At 32.8% G+C, this 23,897-nt stretch overlaps 1 protein-coding gene across 2 annotated transcripts in view; it reads left to right on the plus strand.

Moving 5' to 3' along the window:
- The window catches only part of LOC109113006 (probable phospholipid-transporting ATPase IIA), a 54,057-nt gene that overhangs the window by 16,513 nt on the left and 13,647 nt on the right, over positions 1–23,897 (plus strand). For both annotated transcript variants that reach the window (XR_006158299.1, XM_042751517.1), the window contains exons 13-25: positions 200–312; positions 2,520–2,729; positions 7,163–7,324; positions 9,412–9,504; positions 9,596–9,679; positions 13,477–13,647; positions 14,128–14,226; positions 17,368–17,457; positions 18,336–18,480; positions 19,483–19,547; positions 21,010–21,165; positions 22,472–22,536; positions 23,729–23,837. Coding sequence is in view for 1 of the 2 variants with exons in the window: in XM_042751517.1 (XP_042607451.1) it covers positions 200–312; positions 2,520–2,729; positions 7,163–7,324; positions 9,412–9,504; positions 9,596–9,679; positions 13,477–13,647; positions 14,128–14,226; positions 17,368–17,457; positions 18,336–18,480; positions 19,483–19,547; positions 21,010–21,165; positions 22,472–22,536; positions 23,729–23,837 (1,562 nt within the window). In the remaining variant the exon portion in view is untranslated. The remainder of the gene's footprint in view (positions 1–199; positions 313–2,519; positions 2,730–7,162; positions 7,325–9,411; positions 9,505–9,595; positions 9,680–13,476; positions 13,648–14,127; positions 14,227–17,367; positions 17,458–18,335; positions 18,481–19,482; positions 19,548–21,009; positions 21,166–22,471; positions 22,537–23,728; positions 23,838–23,897) is intronic.

Consider the following 23,897-nt stretch of genomic DNA (forward strand, 5'->3'; position numbering starts at 1 on the left):
AATTTATCTTTGTTTAGTTTTTTTATATATATGTTTTTATGTTTTTCAAATATTGAAAGTAATGTTTAATAATTTTAGATTCAGTTAAAAACAACACTAAATGGTACTAAAAACAACTACCAGTATTTATAATCATATAAGCAGATCTGTTTGTTTAGGCAGGATGGCTCACCCTTCACTAATGTAATGCTTTTCACAGGGACTCTCACTCAGAATGAGATGGTGTTCAGACGACTCCATCTTGGAACCGTGGCGTACGGGATGGACTCCATGGATGAAGTGCAGAGTCATGTGTTCAGCGCTTACACTCAGGTATTCCCCAGGATTCCCTGCATGGAAAACTGAGCACGCTTGCATCCAATTTTTGAAAATAATTCATGTACACCCAGTTTTTGGCCAAAGTATAACAATGCATATGTAATTTATGCAAAGGTACAATGATGCAGCGTGCTCCAACCATCTTTTCTAAAATTTGTAATGAGAAGATGATGGTTTAACATTTAAAAATAAATAAGGCATCCATAAATATTATTGTAATTTTATACTTGTACTGTAAAATAAAGTAATTTTTCTTAATTATTATTATTTTCATGTGTACAATTTTTATTACTTTACATGAAATATTGCAGTAGTATTTAAATATATATATAGTACAGACCAAAAGTTTGGAAACATTACTATTTTTAATGTTTTTGAAAGAAGTTTCTTCTGCTCATCAAGCCTGCATTTATTTGATCAAAAATACAGAAAAAAATGTAATATTGTGATATATTATTACAATTTAAAATAATTGTTTTTTAAATTTATTATACTTTAATTATCATTTATTTCTGTGATGCAAAGCTGAATTTTTAGGATCATTATCACATGATCCTTTAGAAATCATTCTAATATGATGATACATTATCAAAGTTGGAAACAGTTCTGCTGCTTAATATTTTTTCAGAACATGTGATACTTTTTTAGGATACTTTGATGAATAAAAAGAAAAAAAAAAGAAGCTATGTTTTTAAAATATAAATATTTTGTAATAACAATATACACTACTGGTCAGTAATTTGGGGTCAGTAATTTTTTTTTCTTTTTTTTTTTTTTTAATAAAATCAATACTTTTATTCAGCAAGGATGTGTTAAATTGATAAAAAGTGAAAGTAAAGAAAATATATTATTAGAAATATATATTATTAGAATTTTTTTTTTCTTATTTTGAATAAATGCAGTTCTTTTTAACCTTTTATTCATCAAATATATTAGACAGCAGCAAACTGTTTCCAACACTCATAATAAATCAGAATATTAGAATGATTTCAGAATATTAGAATGATGTGATAGACTGGATGTTACATGTGACACTGAAGGCTGGAGTAATGATGCTGAAAATTCAGCTTTGCATCACAGGAATAAATTATTTTTTTAAAGTATATTCAAATAGAAAACTATTTAAGTTGTAATAATATTTCACAATATTACTGTTTTTTCTGTATTTTTGATCAAATAAAGCAGGCTTGATGAGCAGAGGAGACTTCTTTCAAAAACATTAAAAATAGTAATGTTTCCAAACTTTTGGTCTGTACTATATATACTATATCATATATACATATTATCTATATTATATAATAAAATAATTAATATTATTATTTCTATTTTTATGTTTCTAGATTTTATTTTTAATTATTTATGTATTATTATTATTATTATTTTTTTGTCATATTGATATATAATCTCAATGTTTGAGATTAAATAAAATCTTTTGAAAGTCTAATGAAAAACAATGAAATTTAATCCAAAATTTGAACCTTAAATATAACTGTGTTGTGCATGGCGTTAACAGCACCAAGGACATAGATTCGTTTCCGAGGGAATGTATGAACTGATAAAATGTGTAATTTTAATGCAATGTAAATTGCTTTGAATAAAAGCATCTGCAAAAGGCATAAATGCGTAAATAAATCATATCAATGACGTAGATTAGATTTATCTGCGATATATGATTTTGGTCATACCACCCACCACTGTATAACCTTCCTGTTTAGAAAAGGCTTTACAAAGCACAATTGTTGAGCTTTAGTCCAGCAAACAGTGAAGTCCTTGTAAAATAAGTCCCTTTCACCTCTCACTGATATGTTTTGTCCGTTTGACACCAGAGGTCACCGAGGCAGGAAACCAGGGTTACAAGTACTCCGGCCTCTCAATAGCTTATATATGAACTTACAAACTCTGTCATTAGCCCTCAGAATTGTGCGCTCTATAAATAGTAGCTCAGTGCTGAAGGTAATTGTTCATATATATATACAACACATCTGGGAGCGTTTATGAGTCCGTTTTCAGGATATAAGCAATTAGAGACATGGATATTTTGATCATTTTGTCAACCTAAAGTGCTCATTTAGCTTCAGATCTGGTCATTATGAGTCAAAATAATGAGAATGCATTTTTATATGTGCACTATGTATTGTCTTTACACAAAAATACTTTTAGGTGTGAAGAAATGTTTTTATACATGAATCTGATCTCCACAGCCTCCTCAAGACCTGCAGGCCTCTCGTGGACCAGGCGCTCCCAAAGTGAGGAAGACCATCAGCAGTCGAGTGCACGAGGCAGTGAAGGCCATCGCGCTGGTGCACAACGTGACCCCAGTGTACGAGTCCAACGGTGTGACGGATCAGGCAGAGGCTGAGATGCACTATGAAGACACATGCAGGGTTTACCAAGCCTCCAGTCCAGATGAGGTACCACAGTCTCATTCATTCTAAAATCAATGTATATATATATTTATTTATAAATAATGCTAGTTTCAGAACAAATACATATTTTAAACCAATATATTAATTTAAATAAATATATTCAATGTATTCATTTTAAAATAAAAATATTTAAATCATGTATTTTTTTATTTTTTAAAGAACAGAAAGTAAAAAAAAACATTCTTTAAAATTCTGAAAAAATTGACAGCATTTATTTGAAATAGAAATAATTTGTAACATTATTAAAGTCTTTATTATCACTTTTGATCAATTCAATGCAATTTAAATAATTTTAAATAGATTTAAAAAAAAATAAAACATTTTTAATTGCATTACTTTTATGAATACAATGATAATTTAAATACTTAATACTCATAAAACATGAGAATTTAAATTAAATAAGTAGATGAATATTTGGATAATTAAAAAACCTTAAATAACATTTATAAAACATAAGTAGACATTTATTTTAAGAGAAAAATTCTGTGACAATTTACATGTTTTTTCCAATGATTTATACAGATACCAAATATAAATATATTTAAATCTATTAAAAAAAAAACAAAAAACAAATGTACATTTTTAAAAAGTAAAAAGCATTTATAAAACCAGGGAATTTACAAATACACAAATGTACAAATACATGAACAAATATTTAAAATTTAATACTTACAAGTTCATAAAACATAAGCATTTAAATGAGATAGATACATGAACATTTGAATGATGAGTAAAAGAAATTTCATGAGTAGAACATGGTTAGAAAAATTTATTTAAAGAAAAAATCATTTGAAAAGAGTCTTGTGACATTCTATTCCAGTGACTTAAACAGACATAAATTTGCAAAAACATTAAGTAAATTGCTGAATGAAATGGGTGTGAACGGCCTGTACTTTTGTGCTGTCACTGAAGCTATCCTTAATTTCACTTTAAATGAATCATTTGTGAGTAGCCACATATTTCATCATCCCCTGGCCATGTATTAGATTATTCCCGAATGATGAGTCGAGCATTTGGCATATTCACTTCTGCAGATGTGCTGTCTCATATTCGATCATTTCTGGGCACCAAACACAGATCAGTCGGGCCAGGAGCGAGTGACGCATGCAGTGATCAATTGACCCATGCTGTGGTTACGTAGGCACCAATCGCATCATTACTGGTTTGGTTTTAACCACTGCATGCCGCCGCACTGACTGAATGTGTTCACAGAGAAGCTGACTGCACGCATATACATGTTCTGTAGCAGAACCTCCACGTTTGTTGGAAAGACATGACGCACTGATCTGGTATTGTTTAACAGAGAATTGTTGCTTCTCTACCCATGCTTTTTAAACTGATGTTAAAGGGTATATATATACAGTGAGTAAAATAATATTGAACACTATTTTTCTCAGTAAATATATTTCTAAAGGTGCTGTTGACATGAAATTTTCTCCAGATATCGGTAACAACCCAAGTAATCCATACATACAAAGAAAACAATACAAATAAGTTCAGAAATTAAGTTCTGTGTAATAAAATGCAATGACACAGGGAAAAAGTATTGAACACGCTTACTGAAATTTATTTAATACTTTGTACAAAAGCCTTTGTTGAAGCCAGCTTCAAGATGCCTTTTTGCACCTCCCTTTCTTCAATACTTTTTCCCTGTGTCATTGCATTTTGTTACACAGAATTTAATTTCTGAAATTATTTGTATTGTTTTCTTTGTATGTTAATGCTAATCAAATGTCCTTTTATTATTTCTCAGACAAAATGCTGCATATTCCTTTGTGAAATTGAAATGTTAAATAATAAAACTAACTTGAAATTTTAAAACAAATCCCAAATCAAATAAAAAAATATATATATACAACTAAAAGAAATCTCTTCATTTAAACAAAGGCTTTGCCTGTGCTCTATTTAAAATCAGAGGCAACCACTGCATTTTATTTACTATCCAAAAAAGATGCTAAATACATGTTATTTGGATTGTATAATTTCAAATTTGAAGCATAAACAGAATGATCTGATTTTAGCTTTGTGAATGAAATGCAAATGTCACTCTCTGACAGCAGGTGGCACTAATGGAGCAGCAGGTATTTATAGGCTGCTGCCCCTTTAAGACCGAATGCATGGATCCAATATAATAATGCACAGGAGATATCTTTCTCCACTGTTTTTGTTCACTTAAGACATAAGGACTGTGTTTACGAGAATACTTGCAGAGACAGTTATGTTGAGATCATTTTGTGTATGTGTTCATTCAGAAGCAAGGATACATGAAAGAGGAATCAGTTCTGTGTACACACATTGTCTGAAACGCGGCTCTCTGTGCGCACAGAATCCAGCATGCTAGCTCCAAATGCTTGTGAATGTTTTAAAACTCTTGAATTCAACGCAAATCAAGTTAGGAATTTTATATCACTTTTTAAGAGCCCATCGGCCAGGGCGGTGATACATTTTGGTAGCCTGACTGGAAAACACAACACAATTGGACGTCGGGCTAGCAATTTTTGTATACACTGCCCATCCAAAAAAAAAAAAGTCACACACACTAATACTTCATTGGACTGCCTTTAGCTTTGATTATGGCACGCATTCGCCGAGGCATCATTTCGATAAGCTTCTGCAATGTCACAACATTTATTCCTGTCCAGAGTTGCATTAATTTTTCGCCAGTGCGATCTTGGGAGAGTCAGACCGCTGCACAAAGTCTTCTCCAGCACATCCCAAAGATTCTCATTGGGGTAAAGGTCTGACTCTGGACTCTGTGGTGGCCAATCCATGTGTGAAAATGATGTTGCATGCTCACTGAACCACTCTTTCACAATTTGAGCCCGATGAATCCTGGCATTGTCTTGGAATATGCCCGTGCCATCAGGGAAAAAAAAATAAATTGATGGAATAACCTGGTCATTCAGTATATTCAGGTAGTCAGCTGACCTCATTCTTTGGGCACATAACATAATCATCCATGCAGTAATTATCCAATGGAAGGATCTTAAATATTTGCTTAGTTAAATTCAGGTGGTGACTTTTTTTTTTTTGGACGGGCAGTGTATGTGTGTGTGTGGTGTGTGCGTGTGTGTGTGTGTGTGTGTGTGTGTGTGTGCGCGTGTATATATATATATATATATATGTTAGGGCTGGGCAAGTGAACATATTAATTAACGGCGACAATTATTTTATCACACGTTAACAGTTTTTTATTATTGTGAAAGTCCGTTGCTCACTGGCTCTGAATTCACATACAGACAAACCATGGGTCACAGGAGGTAGGTGCTGCTGTAGACCCATCCCAAATGCTCTCATTGGTTGATACGCGTGATGATACACATCCCAAGCCAGTATGGATCAACATCCCACCCCTCCTGTGACCCATGGTGCATCTGTATGTGAATTCAGAGCCAGTGAGCAACGGACTTTCAAAATAATAATAATAATAATAATAATAATAATAATAACAAAAGTGCATTAATGCGCGTTAAAATAATTTTCGGCATTAAATAATTAATGCATATATATATATATACACACACACACACACACTAGGTTTTGTTAATTAGAAATAAAAAAATTAATTCAGAAATGGAAAACATTCATAATATAACAGTAAAACAGAAAATAATTTGTACTGTACTGTTATTTAATTAAATTATTTAAAAATACATAAAACGTATTCACATATATATATAATATTTTGCTGGTTTATTATTTAACTCAGTATTTATTAAAAAATGAATGAATGAATAAATAAGTATTATTTTATACAAATTTAGTAAAAAAAAATAAAAATAAATTAATAGGTCTGGACACACAAAAAAACCTCAGAATGCTTTAAAGTGGCATCACTTTTTCTACACAGAGTTTGGATAAGCCTCATTTGTTGGTTTGTAACAGCGAGGGCTGTTTTTTGGGCAGCAGTCCGCCCATCTGGATGCTGTGAGATATGTTATTAGCAGCTAGTCAGGGAGGGCATATGAAATCGGGTTTTTTGATCTCTCTGTAACCCTTGGTCTGGAAGTTATTGGGCAATAACTTCTGCCTCCCAGAAATTACCCCCCTTCAGCGTCACACTAATGGATGGCATCTGCTTTTCCTTCATCTTCACATGTTCCCAGAAGAGAACACGCTTATAATTGGTGGCCCATTGCATACTTGCATTTTCTGCGCCACACATCCAAAAAACAGTTGCAGGAAACAATTTGAGATGTAAAACGATATAGTTCTGTGTTTGATTTGCAGTTTGTTTTTTGTTTAAGAAAACAGCATGACACGTTTAATAAATTTGCTTAGAGCGTTGAGAAGAAGCCAGACTGATTGCTTCCTGTTTGTTTATGACATTTGTTTCATGAAACTCAGGAGTTTGCAAATGCACAGCGGTTTTATATATAGTGATAGCTCCTTTGATCTGTCTCTCTCTTATGCACTAGGTGTCTCTGGTTCAGTGGACGGAGAGTGTCGGTCTGACGCTGGTCGGTAGAGATCAGTCTTCAATGCAGCTGAGGACACCTAGTGGACAAATACTGAACTTCACCATCCTGCAGATTTTCCCCTTTACCTACGAGAGCAAGCGCATGGGCATCATAGTGCGAGTGAGTGTCACATCCAGACACAGAAACACAAGTGTCCCAAACTTCATTAGCTTAAAAAATTACCTGTCTGACATGTAGATGGGAACCAAAATCTGAGATGACATGAAAAAGTGTGTATTAAAATAGAAGAATTTTCACTACTGCATTTATTATGATAGATTTTTTTTTTTAATGGCTATACTAAAAATGGTATAGGATTTGCATTTATTTTGAATTTTCACAGAAATTGCTAGTAAATTTAACAAATAGTTACAAAGAAATGGCAAGTAACAAATTGAATCAGAACTTTTAAAATAGAAAAACTAAGTTAGTATTTTCTAGTAAAAAACTTCAATAATCTTTTTTTTTTACATTGAAAAGTCATTTTTACAGTGAAGTTGACTTTTTTTTGTATAATTGCAGGTTGATGTCATATTAATTGAGAAACTACACATTTGTACTTAAAAAAAAAATAATTTGTCACACAAGAGAATAATTATTGATTAATAATGGTGGATAAATGAAAAGGTCACTTATGGTAAATTTGTTTACATTTGTCTATGTATCAGGTATTATGAACTAACAGTGAAAAATACTTTTGCAGCATTCATTAATCTTGCTGCATGTTCATTTTTTACATGTACTAATACGTTTTTAAAACATTAGTTAAAGTGCTATGAACAAACATACATTTTGGGTAAACATAATTTTGGGTTAAAATGTAATACTTTTTTTGTTTGTTTGTTTGTTTGTTTTTTACCCAAAAGGTGAGCATAACTGAACATTTCAATTTAATTACATTAGATGAAGAGTTCTGAACAAACATACATTTTGTTAAAATTTAATTTAGGGAGGAAAAAAAAAAAACATGAACATTGTCAAACCAAAATTTATTTCAGACTCCTTCAACATTATAGTTTAGAAAATGGTAATTAAATGTGACAAGAACTCAGAGTTAAACTGTGTCAGAACAAATTCATCTTGATAATATCAGATAACATTGATAGAAAGGTATGTAATGAATTATGTTGAATAGCTGTCAGCTGTTCAATTTAAATACACAGTTAGATAATAACAATTTAGCTCAACCAGTTACCAAGCGATGCTTAATTTTGTTCAGACTGTTGTGTAAGAAGTTCGCATTAGCAATGAAAGAAAAAACACTTAAGCAAAACATGATCAGGTCAAAGTGTCTGAATAATTTTTGGTCCCAAATTTATATAAATTTTACTGGTAGTCCACTGTATGAAGAATAATGTGTTTCAGTTTACTTTATTTTGCTATCCTCCTCCTTATCTGGTGTCTGAATATTTTTTGTTTTGACTGTATATTTTTTTATTATTATTATTTTTTATTTATTTTTTATTTTTTGGTTCTGGTGCAGAACAAAAATGGGACAAATACAAAAAAAAAAAAAAAAGACTGCACACTGATGTAACTGCTCCAAGAAATCTTTGTACAGAGTTTCGACCATTAGGTCTTCATCAGGCACATTTCCTCTGTTTGCTTGTATTTGCATCATTTATGCTTCGGACATCAATGACGCCTCGAATCATGTGGCTTGTTCCAAAGACGTGGTCTGTTGTCGTAATTTTAATTCCTGGAAAATTTTAAACTAGAAAATCATGCCCAGAATGTTATTCCTTCAAGGTGGGTTTTGCACAGGCATTTACGCCAGAAAAAGAAAATGTGAAAATCTAGTTTGTGCTTTACCCTTTCAAACAATGTGATAATCGGAAGATCAGTCCAAAAATGATGTGACTAGACTGAGTGTTATCTGAGAAAGTTGTGACCCTGCCCTGGGCTTGGTGACTAACTCTCCCCGTACGAGCTCGCAGCTATTGTTGTTGGCCTGGATCGAAGCCTGTATCAGTGTTTGAGGAAACCAGGTTTCCTCTGCAGAATCCTTTTAAAACACCTTCAAGGACGATCAAGGAAACCCAAAATGAATGCTTGGAAAAAACAGCACAGACTGTCCCGCTTACCTGCAAACTCTTCCTGTTTCACTTGATGCATCTGAGTGTCATTGATGTCTGATACAACGTGTGTGTCTATGCGTAAATGATAAATTGTTTACTAATAAAATATATTCTGCTCATGTTTGCTAGGATGAATCCACAGGAGAGATCACGTTTTACATGAAGGGTGCTGATGTGATGATGGCCGGTATCGTTCAGTACAACGACTGGCTGGAGGAGGAGGTGATTTTATGATTTTAAATCGACGTCATGCTTATGCCAAGTGGTTTTGTGACTTGTATGTAGGGAATTTGTTTTCTGCTTTCTTTATCAGTGTGGGAATATGGCTAGGGAAGGCTTGAGGGTGCTAGTGGTGGCCAAAAAGTCCCTAACAGAAGAACAATACCAAGATTTTGAGGTGAGTTTCCAACGCTTAGTCATTAGAAAGTTTGCTGTGGAACAAAATCCTGGGGTGAATAATTGCTGATAGAGTGGTGTATTAATATGAAGAATTTAAAGACTTGACCCAAAAAAACATGGAAAGAAAATGATGTGGAAGAGTCATCATGCAGCAGTTATTGTGGACAGCTATATCATTTTACACTATCATTCAAAAGCTTGGGGTCGGGCTTTTAGATGTTTTTGAAAGAACTCTCTATGCTCACCATGGCTGCATGGATAAAAATGCGGTAAAAAAGAGAAATATTGTAAATTATTATTGCAATTCAAAATGTCTGTTTTCTATTTGAATACATTTTAGAATGTAATTTATTTCTGTGATGCAAAGTTGAATTTCCAGCACCATTACTCCAGTCTTCAGTGTCACATGATCTTCAGAAATCATAATAATATGCTGATTTGCTGCTCAAGAAACATTTCTGATTATGATCAATGTTGAAAACAGTCGTTCTGCTTCATGTTTTTGTGGAAACCATCTTTCATTTTTTTTTTCTTTGATAATTTGAAAGTTGAATAGCATTTATTTGAATTAGAAATCTTTTGTAACATTATAAAAGTATAATTAATATATACCTTGTGCACACATACAAATTATGATGTAACATATAAATATATATATATATAGATATATATATACATACACACTGCCATGCAAGAGTAAGATTTTTTTTATATTTTTTGAAGAAAAGCTGCATTTGTTTGATCAAAATACAGAAAAAAATTTAATATAGTGAAATATTATTTCAATTTAAAATAATGGTTTTCTGTTTTAATATACTTTAAAATATAATTTATTTCTGCAATTAAAATCGGAATTTTCATCAGCCATTTCTCCAGCCTTCAGTGTCACACGATCCATAATTCTAATATGCTAATTTATTATCAGTGTTGGAAACTGCTGTGCTGCTAAGTTGTTGTTTTTTTTTAGCTTTTGATGCTTTTTTCAGGGTCATTGATGAATAACAAATGTATTAAAAATATAAATATGTTCGAGCATTGTAAGTCTCATCAGTTTTACACATTCTTGCTTAATAAAAGAATTAATTTCTATCAAAAAAGAGGAAAAAATTTACTGTCCCTAAACTTTTGAGCAGTGGTGTATATTGTTACAAAAGATAAACAGTTAATCAATTATCAAAATAATTTTATATATTTATATATATTATACACAAACACACACACATCTGATTTACACGTCATCAACTGTGTGATACATTTCACAAAGCCTTTCACAGACGGTTACAACTGGCTGACAGCTATTTGACTGTCAAATGACAAATAAATCGAGCTCACATCAGAATAATTCACCTTTGTAAAGCTGTCAGTCAATTAAAAATGTGATCAAATGATCTACATTCAAGGTTGACTTTCTCTTGCAATCATTTTGATCATTTTTTGTAATTAAAAACAATAAACTGACAGGCTTCATTTTTTGCATCAGTGATTTGAAAAAGTGGATTTGTTTGTTTGTCTGTTTTAAAGACGTAGACCAGTGGTTCTTCATGGGATCGTTTACCCAAAAATTAAAATTCTGTCATCATTTACTCACCCTCAGTTTGTTCCAAACCTGCATGAGTTTCTTTCTTCTTTTGATGTAGTATGGGAAAAGTCATGGGCAGCATGAAACACAATACTGAATAATAACATGCAACTAACCGTGTTATGTTATTAATGAGAAAACACTTCATATATCTTTTGTTCTCGATGGTCTCGGGCCATAAATCCAGTTGAGGTACAATTTCATATTACAGTTGCTTGGTAATATGACTATGCACAACAAATATTTGGCTAATTTGTCCATGTTCCCTTGCAGCCTATGCCAGATGAATAATTTAGCATTTTTCTCCTACACAGATTAATGTGATATTGTGTACTGCTTGTTCAGTGTGAGAAACATGGGTCCTGAGTACGGCTGCTATAGACGGTGACCTTTGGATGTTTATAACAACAATATCCAGGTGCTGATCTATATTTAGCCGGATTAAGCGGTTTCCTAGCAACCATCCATCGTCAACAGTAATTGTCAGAATAGAAATGTAACATGTTTTCCACAGGGAACACCCCCAAAACGAAAGTTACCCCGCCCACACACACACACAGAGAAAGAATTGTTTCTTCTCCCAGGCCCATGTTCCTACTCTCTGAGCTGAAGTGTGTAATTGTGTGTGAGCGGGTGGGCGGTAGTGACTCACCGAGTGTGTGAGTCACCGAGGGAGAGTGTGTTCCTGTGTGACTTGCACACATTGTTTGCTCTTTATCTCACTGCGATTGTGGGCCGTGCCCTCAAAACTGCGCTCTGGCTTCACTCAACAGGCTGGCACGTCGGTCTGAGGGGTCAACGCAAGGGTGTGTGATTCTGACAGTGATTATTTGACTGCCGATGGAGTATCAGCGGTCTGAGCTTTCTCATTTGACGTGTCTGATAGGTTTCCTTTGGTTTCAGAAAAAAAACAGAGCAGTTTGGAAATCAGCATTAGATGCATTTTAGCTAATCAACGTGATACATAGATATAGCAGATGGAAAAAACTTGAGCAAATGTAATGGATGATGTGTCATTGCATCTGTTAGATCCATAGATGTATGTAGAATGAAAATGACTATAAAACAGGGAGGATTTTCCAAATCAGCAGGGCTTTATGACCCCAATCTTGACCCCCAAGTTGTTTAAACTGGAAATAAGTGTAGGGTACTGGTATTTTTTTTGTTTGCAAATAATAATAATAATCAGGGATAATAATTACGGTTTCATTCAGTAGACCAATAAATGTTGTTAATAAATAAAAAATAATAATTTAATGTTTTTTATATTTAATGTGATTCTCACATTTTTTATGTGCTAAGATTTATCTTTAAATATAGTGCACGTATGTAATATATATTTACCATGCAAAATGTGTTTGCAAAAATGTGTTAAAATTATAATTCTGTGCTAGTATGCTTTACTGTTTTAATGCATAATAGTAGTAGTTATTATTATTATTATTATAATTATCGTTATATTTTATTAATTAATAACTAATTTAAACAATAATAATTATAATAATTTTTATACTTAAAATTATTGTTATAATTAATAACGAATATATTATAATTTTTAAATAATAGCAATGATTATAGAAATAATGATAATAATTATTATTATTATTATCTTATTATTAAAACAATAACAATAATTATTATTATTATTAAATTTTTATTGACATGTAGAATTAATGTATTTATTTAATGCAACAAACTTATTTACCTAATTTGGCGTTAAACATATTTTAATAGTGACCCCCACAAAATTTGTTTATTTCCTTAAAAGAGAAACTGTATGCATTAAATACATATTAAATATATCCATTATATTTATATAAAGGTTTCTGCACATAAAAACTTTGAAAAATAATCACATTAATTCCATAAAAAAAAATAAAAAATCTGATTATTTCTTTTATTTATCGACAGTCCTTATTTACTTGATGGGAAACTTGGTCTGTGTGCAGTGTAATCACCAAAATGTATGAGAAATGTCAAATATTGAAGATTTTCATAATTTATATAGTATTATTCCTGTTCTGTATTTCGTATGAAATAATTACAAATACAGTAAATAAGAAATCCCTGCATCTTTGCCAACTGTTGCCAACTTTTAATGTACAGTCTGTCACCTTCCCTTAAACGTCATGTAAAATAAATAACATAAATGTGTATTATGTTATTACTTATGCTGTATTACTTATGCTGTCTAACATCATTCACATGTGTGGCAGGCTCGCTACGTCCAGGCCAAGTTGAGCGTTCACGATCGTTCGCTGAAGGTCGCCACAGTGATCGAGAGTCTGGAGATGGAGATGGAGCTCTTGTGTCTTACTGGAGTCGAGGACCAGCTACAGGCCGATGTCAGACCCACTCTGGAGATACTGCGCAACGCTGGCATCAAAGTCAGTGTCGGCACGCACAAACATGCACAGACAATGAGATTACACTGTGGGCGGAGCTACCCGGCACAATGCGCCAAAAATAGTAGTGTTTATCAAAATGTCTTGACATGTAATGCTTTTGCCAGTTGAAGCTGGTTAGGACAAAAACTCAAATTGAAATAAAAAGATGGGATTTATTGAAGCATTATAATGTCATGATTGATTTGGAAAACTAAAATGTCTAAAAGACACTAGTGTTGCATTTCTAGTGTTGCATTACCCTTTCAAAAGGTAATAATATGTAAATTAAAGGTACTAATGTGTACCATTTAGGGGTAAATATGGTACAAACATGTACTTTTTAGCTTTGTACCACTGATTTTTCTAAGAAGTATATCGTCACTGTACGCCTCTAAAATGAGTTGTTTGTTGACGTGTTAACACGAGTGCTTAGGTACATCAATGTCAAGCCTGATTTAACTAAACCTGTTCTTTGTCCAGGTTTGGATGCTGACGGGGGACAAATTAGAGACTGCAACCTGCACAGCCAAAAACGCCCATCTAGTGACCCGCAATCAGGACATCCACGTGTTCAGGCCTGTAAGTCCTCTCTTGGCTACATATTTCAACCATTATTTTTCATATCTTATTCTTCTGTAATGATTTATTTCTCCCCGAGGATAAGTAATAAGGTTTCTTGCACCAGAAAATATTTCCTATTTTCTCCCTGACCCGTAGAAACAGGCTCTAGGATCTCTGCAGGAAAAAATGAGCAATGCTTGTTTTCGGGTTGCAAATCTTTCATTAATGTGTTGTAGTAGATATTCTTTCTCAAGGCGCTTAATGTGAAAAGACTTGTATTTTTTGGATGGCCTCTAGTAAAGGGTTTGGGGTGTGCTTGTTATTTTGGTGCCATTAGACAAAAAGTGTTTCGGGATGTTGTTTCGGGAGATAAAAACAATATGGAAACAGTAGCCTATGTGCAAAGATATCAAGTGGTTGCCATTGAAATGAATGGAAACAATAACCGAAATTATATACCTCCTTGACCAAAATAGAGACACAATCTGTCAGACATATGCACTACTGTTCAAAAGATTTTTAATGTTTATGCTCACCAAGGTTGCACTTATTTGATAGAAAAAACAGTAAAAATATTTAAATATTGCATTTTAAAATGTGTTCTATTTATATACATTTTAAAATATATTTTATTTCTGTGATCAAAGCTGAATTTTCAGCATCATTGCTCCAGTCTTCAGTCTCACATGATCCTTCAGAAGTCATTCTAATATGCTGATTTGCTGCTCAAGAATCACTTCTCATTATTGTCAATATTAAAAACAGTTGTTCTGCTTAATATTGTTGTGGAAACTGCCTTACACTGTTTTGTTTTTTTCAGAATTCTTTGATGTATAGAAAGTTCAAAGAACAGCATTTATTTGTAAAATAAACCTTTTGAAACATTATAAATATTTTTACTGATGATTTTGATCCATTTAATGGGTCCTTGATGAATAAAACTATTTATTTCTCTAAAAAGCAACTTTTGAACAGTAGTGTAGTAGCTCAATAAATCTTGTCTCACACCCAAATGTCTCCAACACAATTGGGTTCCAAAGCTTGATTGAGTTTAGTAGACTTCATCGATCCAAACAGGGAAAGTAGCTTCCTGAAGCCTCCCTGTGCCCTTTCTCTGTGAAACGTGACTCTATGAGCTCTTGTGGAGTTCCCATGTGGCGTGCTGCCACAGAAAGATAGGCCACTCTGAGGAAGGTTGAATCTTCCTCGCTGCAGCGGTTCCTGGAAACAGAAGACAATGGCTGGCACAACATGAAAACAGGCACCTCGTTCCCTGCGGATCATAGCGGCATCTGGATTGACTTCCTCCTGGACACAAATGGCATCCAGATTGAGGTCTGGTGTGTTTGAAATTGACAGATGAATTGGTCTTATGTGAACGTCCACCAATTAGAAAACATCCTCTCCGTTGGCGATGAGTTTCGGATTGATTTATGTGTCCAAAATTGGTTTTATTTCAAAAAAAAAAATTAATTGTAAAAAAAAAACCCTTTTAAAATACACTTATATGTATAATACAATCCAGAAAATGAGAGCAAAACATGCCCCGTATGAATTTTTTAATTATCTTTTCGCGCCTTTGATAACTGTGCACGTGGTTGTGATGCAAACGTGAATTTGTCTCACTGTATCCTTTACCCAGTCATGAGTAGGGGGCAGCAACCGCCGAACTGGTTCTTATTCAGAACCAGTCCTGTTATTTGAAAGAATCGGAACCGTAAGAAATTTCAACTTTCGGTTTCGAAAACGAAATGTTGTGGACACATTGACCAAGTGCTGTGAGCAGCCTTGCGCCGGTGTTTGACGATTCAGGCGTTTCCCCCGTAAAGAATGTCACAAACAAAGTGAACAGCCTCCCTGCCTCTTTAATTACTGAGGCATTTTCCAATGATTACACAATCCACAGACGTGCGCGTCTTTAACTACTGAAACCATGTTTCTCATGACTGTAATTACTGGCGCCTTTGTAAAATGCAGGGGCTTTGTATGACTGTACATGTACCGGCAGCGGGCAGTATGCCGCAGTTAAATTACATTATATTTGGCCAATATTTCATTAATTACATACAAGGTTCAACTTGGACCAGCTTAACATGGAATAGCAAAATGCTATTGATAGTGTAAAAGGGGTTAGATTATTTTGAATACATGCTGATTTCAGAGTGCATTACTCAACATGATGGAAATACCTGTCCAGCAACACTGCATTTCAGTAAAGGTTAAAATAGTGGAAACCACTCATCTAATCCACACCATCTAAATGGACTGCATCTATTAATTTCTAAAAAACAGGGCCTTTATGGACTGTGTGTATACATGGTTATCCGTATAACTGTAATATATGTTGAATTAATTGGAGCAAAATGAACCTTTGTATTAGCCTTCAAGGGGACTATTTGTAATAACCGCAGTACTATTGAGCATTGAGAAGTTGAGGATTGTGCATTTCTCCTTACCACTATTTTTTTATATTTATTTAATGATTTTAATGGAACCTGAATCGGAACCGGAACCGTTAGGTGGAACTGGAACTGGAAAATTTCTACGGTTTCCCAACCCTTGTCTTGAGTGTATAGTGATACTTTAGAAATCATTCTAATATGCTGATTTGCTGCTCAAGAAATATGTGTGTCCATAATTGGTTTTGGGAAAATTATGAAGAAATAGTTCACCTTAAAATCATTTACTGACCTTGTTGTTTCAAATGTATATGGTGTTTCTCGTATGGAAAAGAGCAGCGTGAACATTCTTACTAACATCTCTTGTAGTGGTTCACAGTGGAAAGAAAGCCATATAGGTTTGAATGCAACATAAGAGTGAGGTTTTTTACTAATTTTTTTCTTTTAATCTAACATCTTGAGCAAGCTGTATCTTCCCAAAGCCATCTGTAAATACAAAAACAACAGTTAGTTATAGTGAACTTCCTGTGTGAAACAGCAGACAGCAGGCGAAGTAGACCTCACAGTTTAGACGGTTAAGCAGATAGCTAGTTGAATGTGGCACGGTCTGCCACACAACTGACAGCTGAAGTTAATATCTCAGTCTGGGGATCTTGCTGTGGTTCACCGCAGGTGTCTCTGAGACTATTATCCGAGTGGCTGCTAGTGTGTTTGTGTTAGAAAAAACAGTCCTGACGCTGAGCTCCTCCATGGGTTGCAGGTAACCACTCGAAGCGAAGCCCACCTTGAGCTCAACGCCTTCAGAAGGAAACACGACTGCGCGCTGGTGATATCAGGAGACTCTCTGGAGGTAATGTGAGCCTGCATGTACGCATTAGATTCGAGCAAACCCCTAACACTGTTACAGACCCAAGCCGCACCAAATGACAATAATTTAACAAAAATACACTAAAAAAAGTAACATATAGAAACATTAATATCAAAAACTCTCTCCTTTTATTTGATCAAAAATACATTAAAAACAGTAAAAATTTTATTTGATCAAAAATACATTAAAAACAGTAATATTGTGAAATATTACTATTAAAAAAAAACTTTTATATTTGAATATATTGTAAAATGTAATTTATGTCTGTGATGTAAAGCTGAATTTTCATTATGATTACTACAGTCTTCAGTGTCAGAAATCATTCACTTATACTGCTAAGTTTTTAGTAGAATAATAGAACATTTAAAAGAACAGTGTTTATTTGAAATAGAAATCTTATGTAACATTTTAACATCTGTGCTGTCACTTTTGATCAATTTAAAGGGATAGTTCACCCAAAAATTAAAATTGCCCTATGATTTACTCACACTGAAGCCATCCTAGGTATATATGACTTTCTTCTTTCAGACAAATAGAATTGGAGTTATATTAAAAAATATGTCCTGGCTCTTTCAAGCTTTATAATGGATTAAAATTTGAATAATATTTCTTGATTGTGTGTAATTTGTGTGAAATTACCTCCATCCAGATTTTTTTGTTGTCTTTTTATTTTTTTTAATTAATTAATTTATTTATTTAAGGTGTATCATTATATTTGCACTTTCAGTAAATGACCAGTTTGATCAATAGTTTGATTTGGGTTTTATTTACGGAAGTTTTGTGTCATTCTGTCTGATTGATTTGTCTGTCTGATGTCTCAGTGAATGGCCTGTTCTCAGTCCTGTTTGTTGTTGTTGCAGGTTTGTCTGAAGTATTATGAGTATGAGTTTATGGAGTTGGCATGTCAGTCTCCGGCTGTTGTCTGCTGCCGCTGCGCTCCCACACAGAAAGCCCAGATCGTTCGACTGCTGCAGGAACGCACCGGCAAACTCACCTGCGCCGTGGGTGAGTACGCAACTTCCTCTCGGCCCTGCTCAGTTGTGTTCGATTAGGGTTAGAGCTAAATCTGTAGGAAAGTGGATCTCACGAGCCAGATTTGAGGATCCCTGGTTTAGAGTTTTCAGTATCATCCAATTCAGATTATTGCAGATATATATAAAAAAAAGCATAAATATTTTCAGATACCGATATTCTGATATGGTCATCAATATATATTAAAATGTATTTTTAAGTTATGTAACTTTCCATTGCATGATTAGTCTTGACATGTGACATAACATCAACATAACATAATCAACATGGGGTGATTATGGTTAACTAAACATAAAATTAACCCTACTCAATGCATGTTCTGCAAGATTCCCCTTTCTGTCAAACATATTTTTTTAGACTGTCCCGCTTTTAATGTATGTAGAAAACGCTTTATGTAGTGAACTCACTTAAAGAGTTATTTACTGTAGTATAATTTTGTCAGAAAAGGTTTTAGAATTTTTATCGTATGTTATTGTAAAAAAATTTGTGTAATATAACTTGTTTGTTTGCTGGTTTTTATTGTATTTGTTATACTTTTATTATTTATATATTTTTTTTTAATTGTTTTTGTCATTAAAATAGCCTAAAATGTTGACATGGCATTAAATAAAACAAATACACTACTTCTAAAAAAAAAAATAAAAAAAACTATTAAAAAAAATAGTTTTTGTTACTTGAACGTTAACTGAAATACAGTAAAATTACATTTATTTCAGCTAGTTGCCAAGGCATCATGTCTCATTTTCATTTAGATTAAGTTAAAAGTAGTAATAAGATGATTAAAACCAAATAAACCAAAACAAATAAATTAAAAATAATGCAATATACAATAAAAAAAAACTAAACTAATAAAAATCTAATTGAAAATAAAAAATATCAGTGATACTAATATGACACTGATCTGTCATAAGGTCTCAATCTGGGTCACGGCACCAGCTGTCTCTGGCTCATCACTCGCTGTTTTCTCTTTCTCAGGGGATGGAGGAAATGATGTCAGCATGATCCAGGAAGCAGACTGCGGCGTGGGAGTAGAGGGCAAAGTAAGAGCTAACACTTCCCAGAGCAGCAGTCCTGTCAAACACACTGGTGCCTGCTTCCGGAGGCTTCCATCCATCTGCGTCAAACACACTTGCGTTACACAGATTCTCACATATTTTACATTACATGACACTGAAAGCTCAGCGATGTTCTCGTGTAAAATCACTTCAAACATTTACACGCTACAGCTTCCCACGAGTCAACATAAAGTCAAAATACACTCTAGTTATTATTTAAATAATGGACATGTAACATAGCATTAGTATGATTTTTGTACACGATACCAGTGTATTATTATAGTTTTTTGGACATGTTCCATGGTAATAAAATTTTATTTTATTTGTTTAAAATTGCATATAATACTTATTTATAATATTATTATTTATTTTTGTTCTTAATACTGTGGTATTACCATATTTTTTTGCATGTGTACAATGGTAATTCCATGTTTTGTAAGACAAAATACTATTGTAATACTGTGATATATTATATTAATTACAACTAGTTTATCTACAGATTTTTTTAATTAATTTAGATGTTTATTTTATAATTTAATTTAATGTTGTTTTTATATAAATAGTTCAGCTAGGGATGTATTGTTTTTTTTTTCATAAACCTAGCTATATCAACCAATAATTATATATATATAGATGTATATTTATATATATTTTAGGTGTTTTATTTTTATTTTTAGTGATTGTTTAATGATAATAGCTAATGGTATCAGAAATATTAATATGTTTAACTAATTCATCTGCAGTTTATTTCCACCTATAATTTATAACCTAGCTGTTATAAATAAATACACAAACATCCTATAAATATTTTTTTTTCATTGGTTTCATTGCTTTATTTTATATCTTATAATACTTAATATTTTTTTCATATTCTGAGCTGTTTTCATTAATCAATATATATATATATATATATATATATATATATAGCATGTAATTTTACTATAAATAGTTCAGTTAAGAATGTAATAGTTTTTCATAAACCTAGCTGTGTTGACCAAAGATTTCAAAATAAGTAAGAAACTTCAGTGACTCTACATTGTTTATTTCAGGATGGTCTGATTGCAGGAATCCCACCCTGAGGTGGACGTCCAGTTTAGAAACACATTTTAGACTTCAGACATTTTATGAGTCTAAATGTGCATAAAATATAACAAAGCCAACTTGACCCAGTTGTGGTGGGCCGAGCGAGATTTCCAGGTCATCAAAATGAGACGTTATGGGATGGTTAATTGATATTGAGTCATTCATGACTAACACGGCTTAAGCCTAGATTGACTTGATGTGGTTACGTGGGCCGTTGTTTCGGTTCGCTCACTCACTCCTGAACTTCCCAGTGATCCGAACATGCTTAATATAGACCAGCTTTTTCTAGAAAACATTGTTGCTCCTGGTCCAGAAGCTGTGTGTCAGCGCTCTGAGCTGTTTGTTTGTTTCTCTGCGTGTGCAGGAAGGGAAGCAGGCGTCTCTGGCTGCAGATTTCTCCATCACTCAGTTTAAGCACTTGGGCAGACTTCTCATGGTCCACGGCAGAAACAGCTACAAGCGCTCCGCCGCACTCAGCCAGTTTGTCATCCACCGGAGTCTCTGCATCAGCACCATGCAGGTAGCGTCTGCTGCAGATTATCCACCTCAAAAACACCAACAACAACAGCAGCACAAAAAAAACACTCAGCATCGAGGACTGATTCATTTTAAAAAAAAAAAAAAAAAACACTTGTGTTAGGCAGAACTCTACCATATTTACCCTGGTATAACACACATTAATGTTAGTAAAATAAAACAAACTACCATGGTAATACTACATTTTTTTAAGAGCATATACCATAGTATAACTATGGACATGATTTTTGTACACAATACCAGTGTATGATCATAGTTTTTTAGACATGTTCCATGGTAATACTGTAATATTTTATTTTATTTGGTTAAAATTGCGTATACTATTTATTTATTTTTATTATTATAATTATATTATTTATTTTTGGACATAAAACTATGGTATTACCATAATTTTTTGCGTATGTACAATGGTAATTCCATGTTGTTGAATTAGACAATACTGATATTTTTTTAATTTCATTTAAATAAATGTATTTATTTATTTTACATTTAATGTTTATTTATATTATTATAAGTTCTTAATTTATTTTTTTTAAATATGGCCCAAACGTAATACCATAATTTTTTTTTTTTTTGTGTGTGTGTGTATAATGATAATTCCATGACATGAAAACTATGGTAATACTGTGATATTTTACCTTAATTAATTTATTTTTAATTTATAAATTGCATGTATAATTTAGTATTTTTTAATTGCATATAACATTTATTTATATTATTATAATTACATTAATTTAAAAATATATAACTCCATTGTAAAAAACACAATTTTTTGCGTGCGCGCAATAGTACACAATTACAATAGTATTATTTTAAGACATGATACTATGGTAATGCTGTGAAATTTCATTATTGTTTTATTTTAATTCATTTATAATTACATATCTATTTATATTATTATAATTATATTATGTATTTTTGGACATGTTTACCATAATAATGTCATGTTTTTGGTCATGTATCATGGTATTTTAAAAATTTTTATTTACTTTTTAGTTTTATTTTATCACATCGTGTACCACATTCAAAAAATATGATAAAGTGAAACTTTTTGGATGCAAATGTACAGGTTTTTGGACATGATAATATGGTAATGAAAAAGTTTTTTGAACGTGTACAATACACTTTCATCTGCACATGGTTACAATTTGGTACTATGGTATATATATCAAAGTACCACAGTATTGCCATCTAATGTATTTATTTTACTACTGAGAAGTGACAGGACGAATGAATATAGCATGGCTTTGGCTGCCTGCTGTCTGATGTTTGTGCTGATGTTTCCACAGGCCGTGTTCTCCTCTGTCTTCTACTTTGCATCTGTTCCACTTTATCAAGGCTTCCTCATTATCGGGTGAGTGTGCGAGAGCTGATGACTCATTTGCACTCGCTGAAATCCCTCTGGCATTTCAGCCATGTGTTTCAGACAGCTCTGACATTTGAGGATCGCTGAGGGTTTTGTTCCATCGGGAGTCACGGCCGCTGAGCTCGAAGAAGAGCATCAGAGCTGATGCACATCAAAAGAGCCTTTGTGAAGTCTGAAACGAACAAGGGGTTAAAGCGGACAGGCTTAGGTCTCGTCTAATTCAGGGAAAATGATGAAACTCTTCATCAAGACTGTCCAGGACAGAGAGAGGAACAAGATGAAACTTCACCCACGCTAGTGCAGATGTCAATCTAGATCTGTCACTTTGACTTGCTCTGTATAGGAAATACATGCTTGTAACTTGTACAAGCCAGCAAAATGTCTAAAATTTGACTACATTTAGTGCATTTTACTTTTATTCACTGATAAATGTCAGAGTTAAAGATGTTTCCCTGTGCTGGAAAAGTTGTGAAAAATCTCAGAAAAGCATGAAAAGTTCCATAGGCGGTATAATTTTTTTTTTTATCCTTTACTTTAAAATATATTTAATTGGCTAGAAATTGATTTTCGTAACTGCAGACTCTGCAAACTCATTGGTCTGATGGTTTGGAAAGCAAAAATATTTTGAAAAAATTGTATGCATTCTTCATGAAAAATTTTGTGTGTCTGCAAGAGTGCATTAAATTGATGAAAAGTAACAGTTAGACATCTATAATATTTATATATATATATATGTGTGTGTGTGTGTGTGTGTATATATATATATATATATATATTTTAAAATAATGTTCTTTTAAAGTTTCTATTCATAGAAGAATAGAAATATACATATATATATATATATATATATATACACACACACACACACATATATATATATATATATACATGTATATACAGTACATATGTATGTATATACACACAAACATGAAGCAACACAACTGTTTTCAACATTGATAATAATGAATGTTTACATTATTTTAAAACATTATTATACTTTTTTTATTATAATTGTATTTAATAAAATAACTGCAGAACTTTAATGTTGTTTTAAATTGTAGCATTTTTTTGTATTTTTACTGTATTTTTGATCAAATAAATGCAACCTTAGCAATGCTGCATAAATAGCATATCATAGTATATTACATTATAATGGTTTCTCTGCTGATGTTCCTCACAGATACTCCACTATCTACACCATGTTCCCAGTTTTCTCTCTGGTTTTGGATAAAGATGTCAAGTCTGAGGTGGCCATGTTATATCCTGAACTTTACAAAGATCTTCTAAAGGTATCTTAGACTCTATCAAATTAATGACCTTCAACTATTTAATGAATACATTTTTTTTAA

This window comes from Cyprinus carpio, chromosome B23 (genome assembly GCF_018340385.1).
Source record: "Cyprinus carpio isolate SPL01 chromosome B23, ASM1834038v1, whole genome shotgun sequence".
NCBI classification, from domain to species: Eukaryota; Metazoa; Chordata; class Actinopteri; order Cypriniformes; family Cyprinidae; genus Cyprinus; species Cyprinus carpio.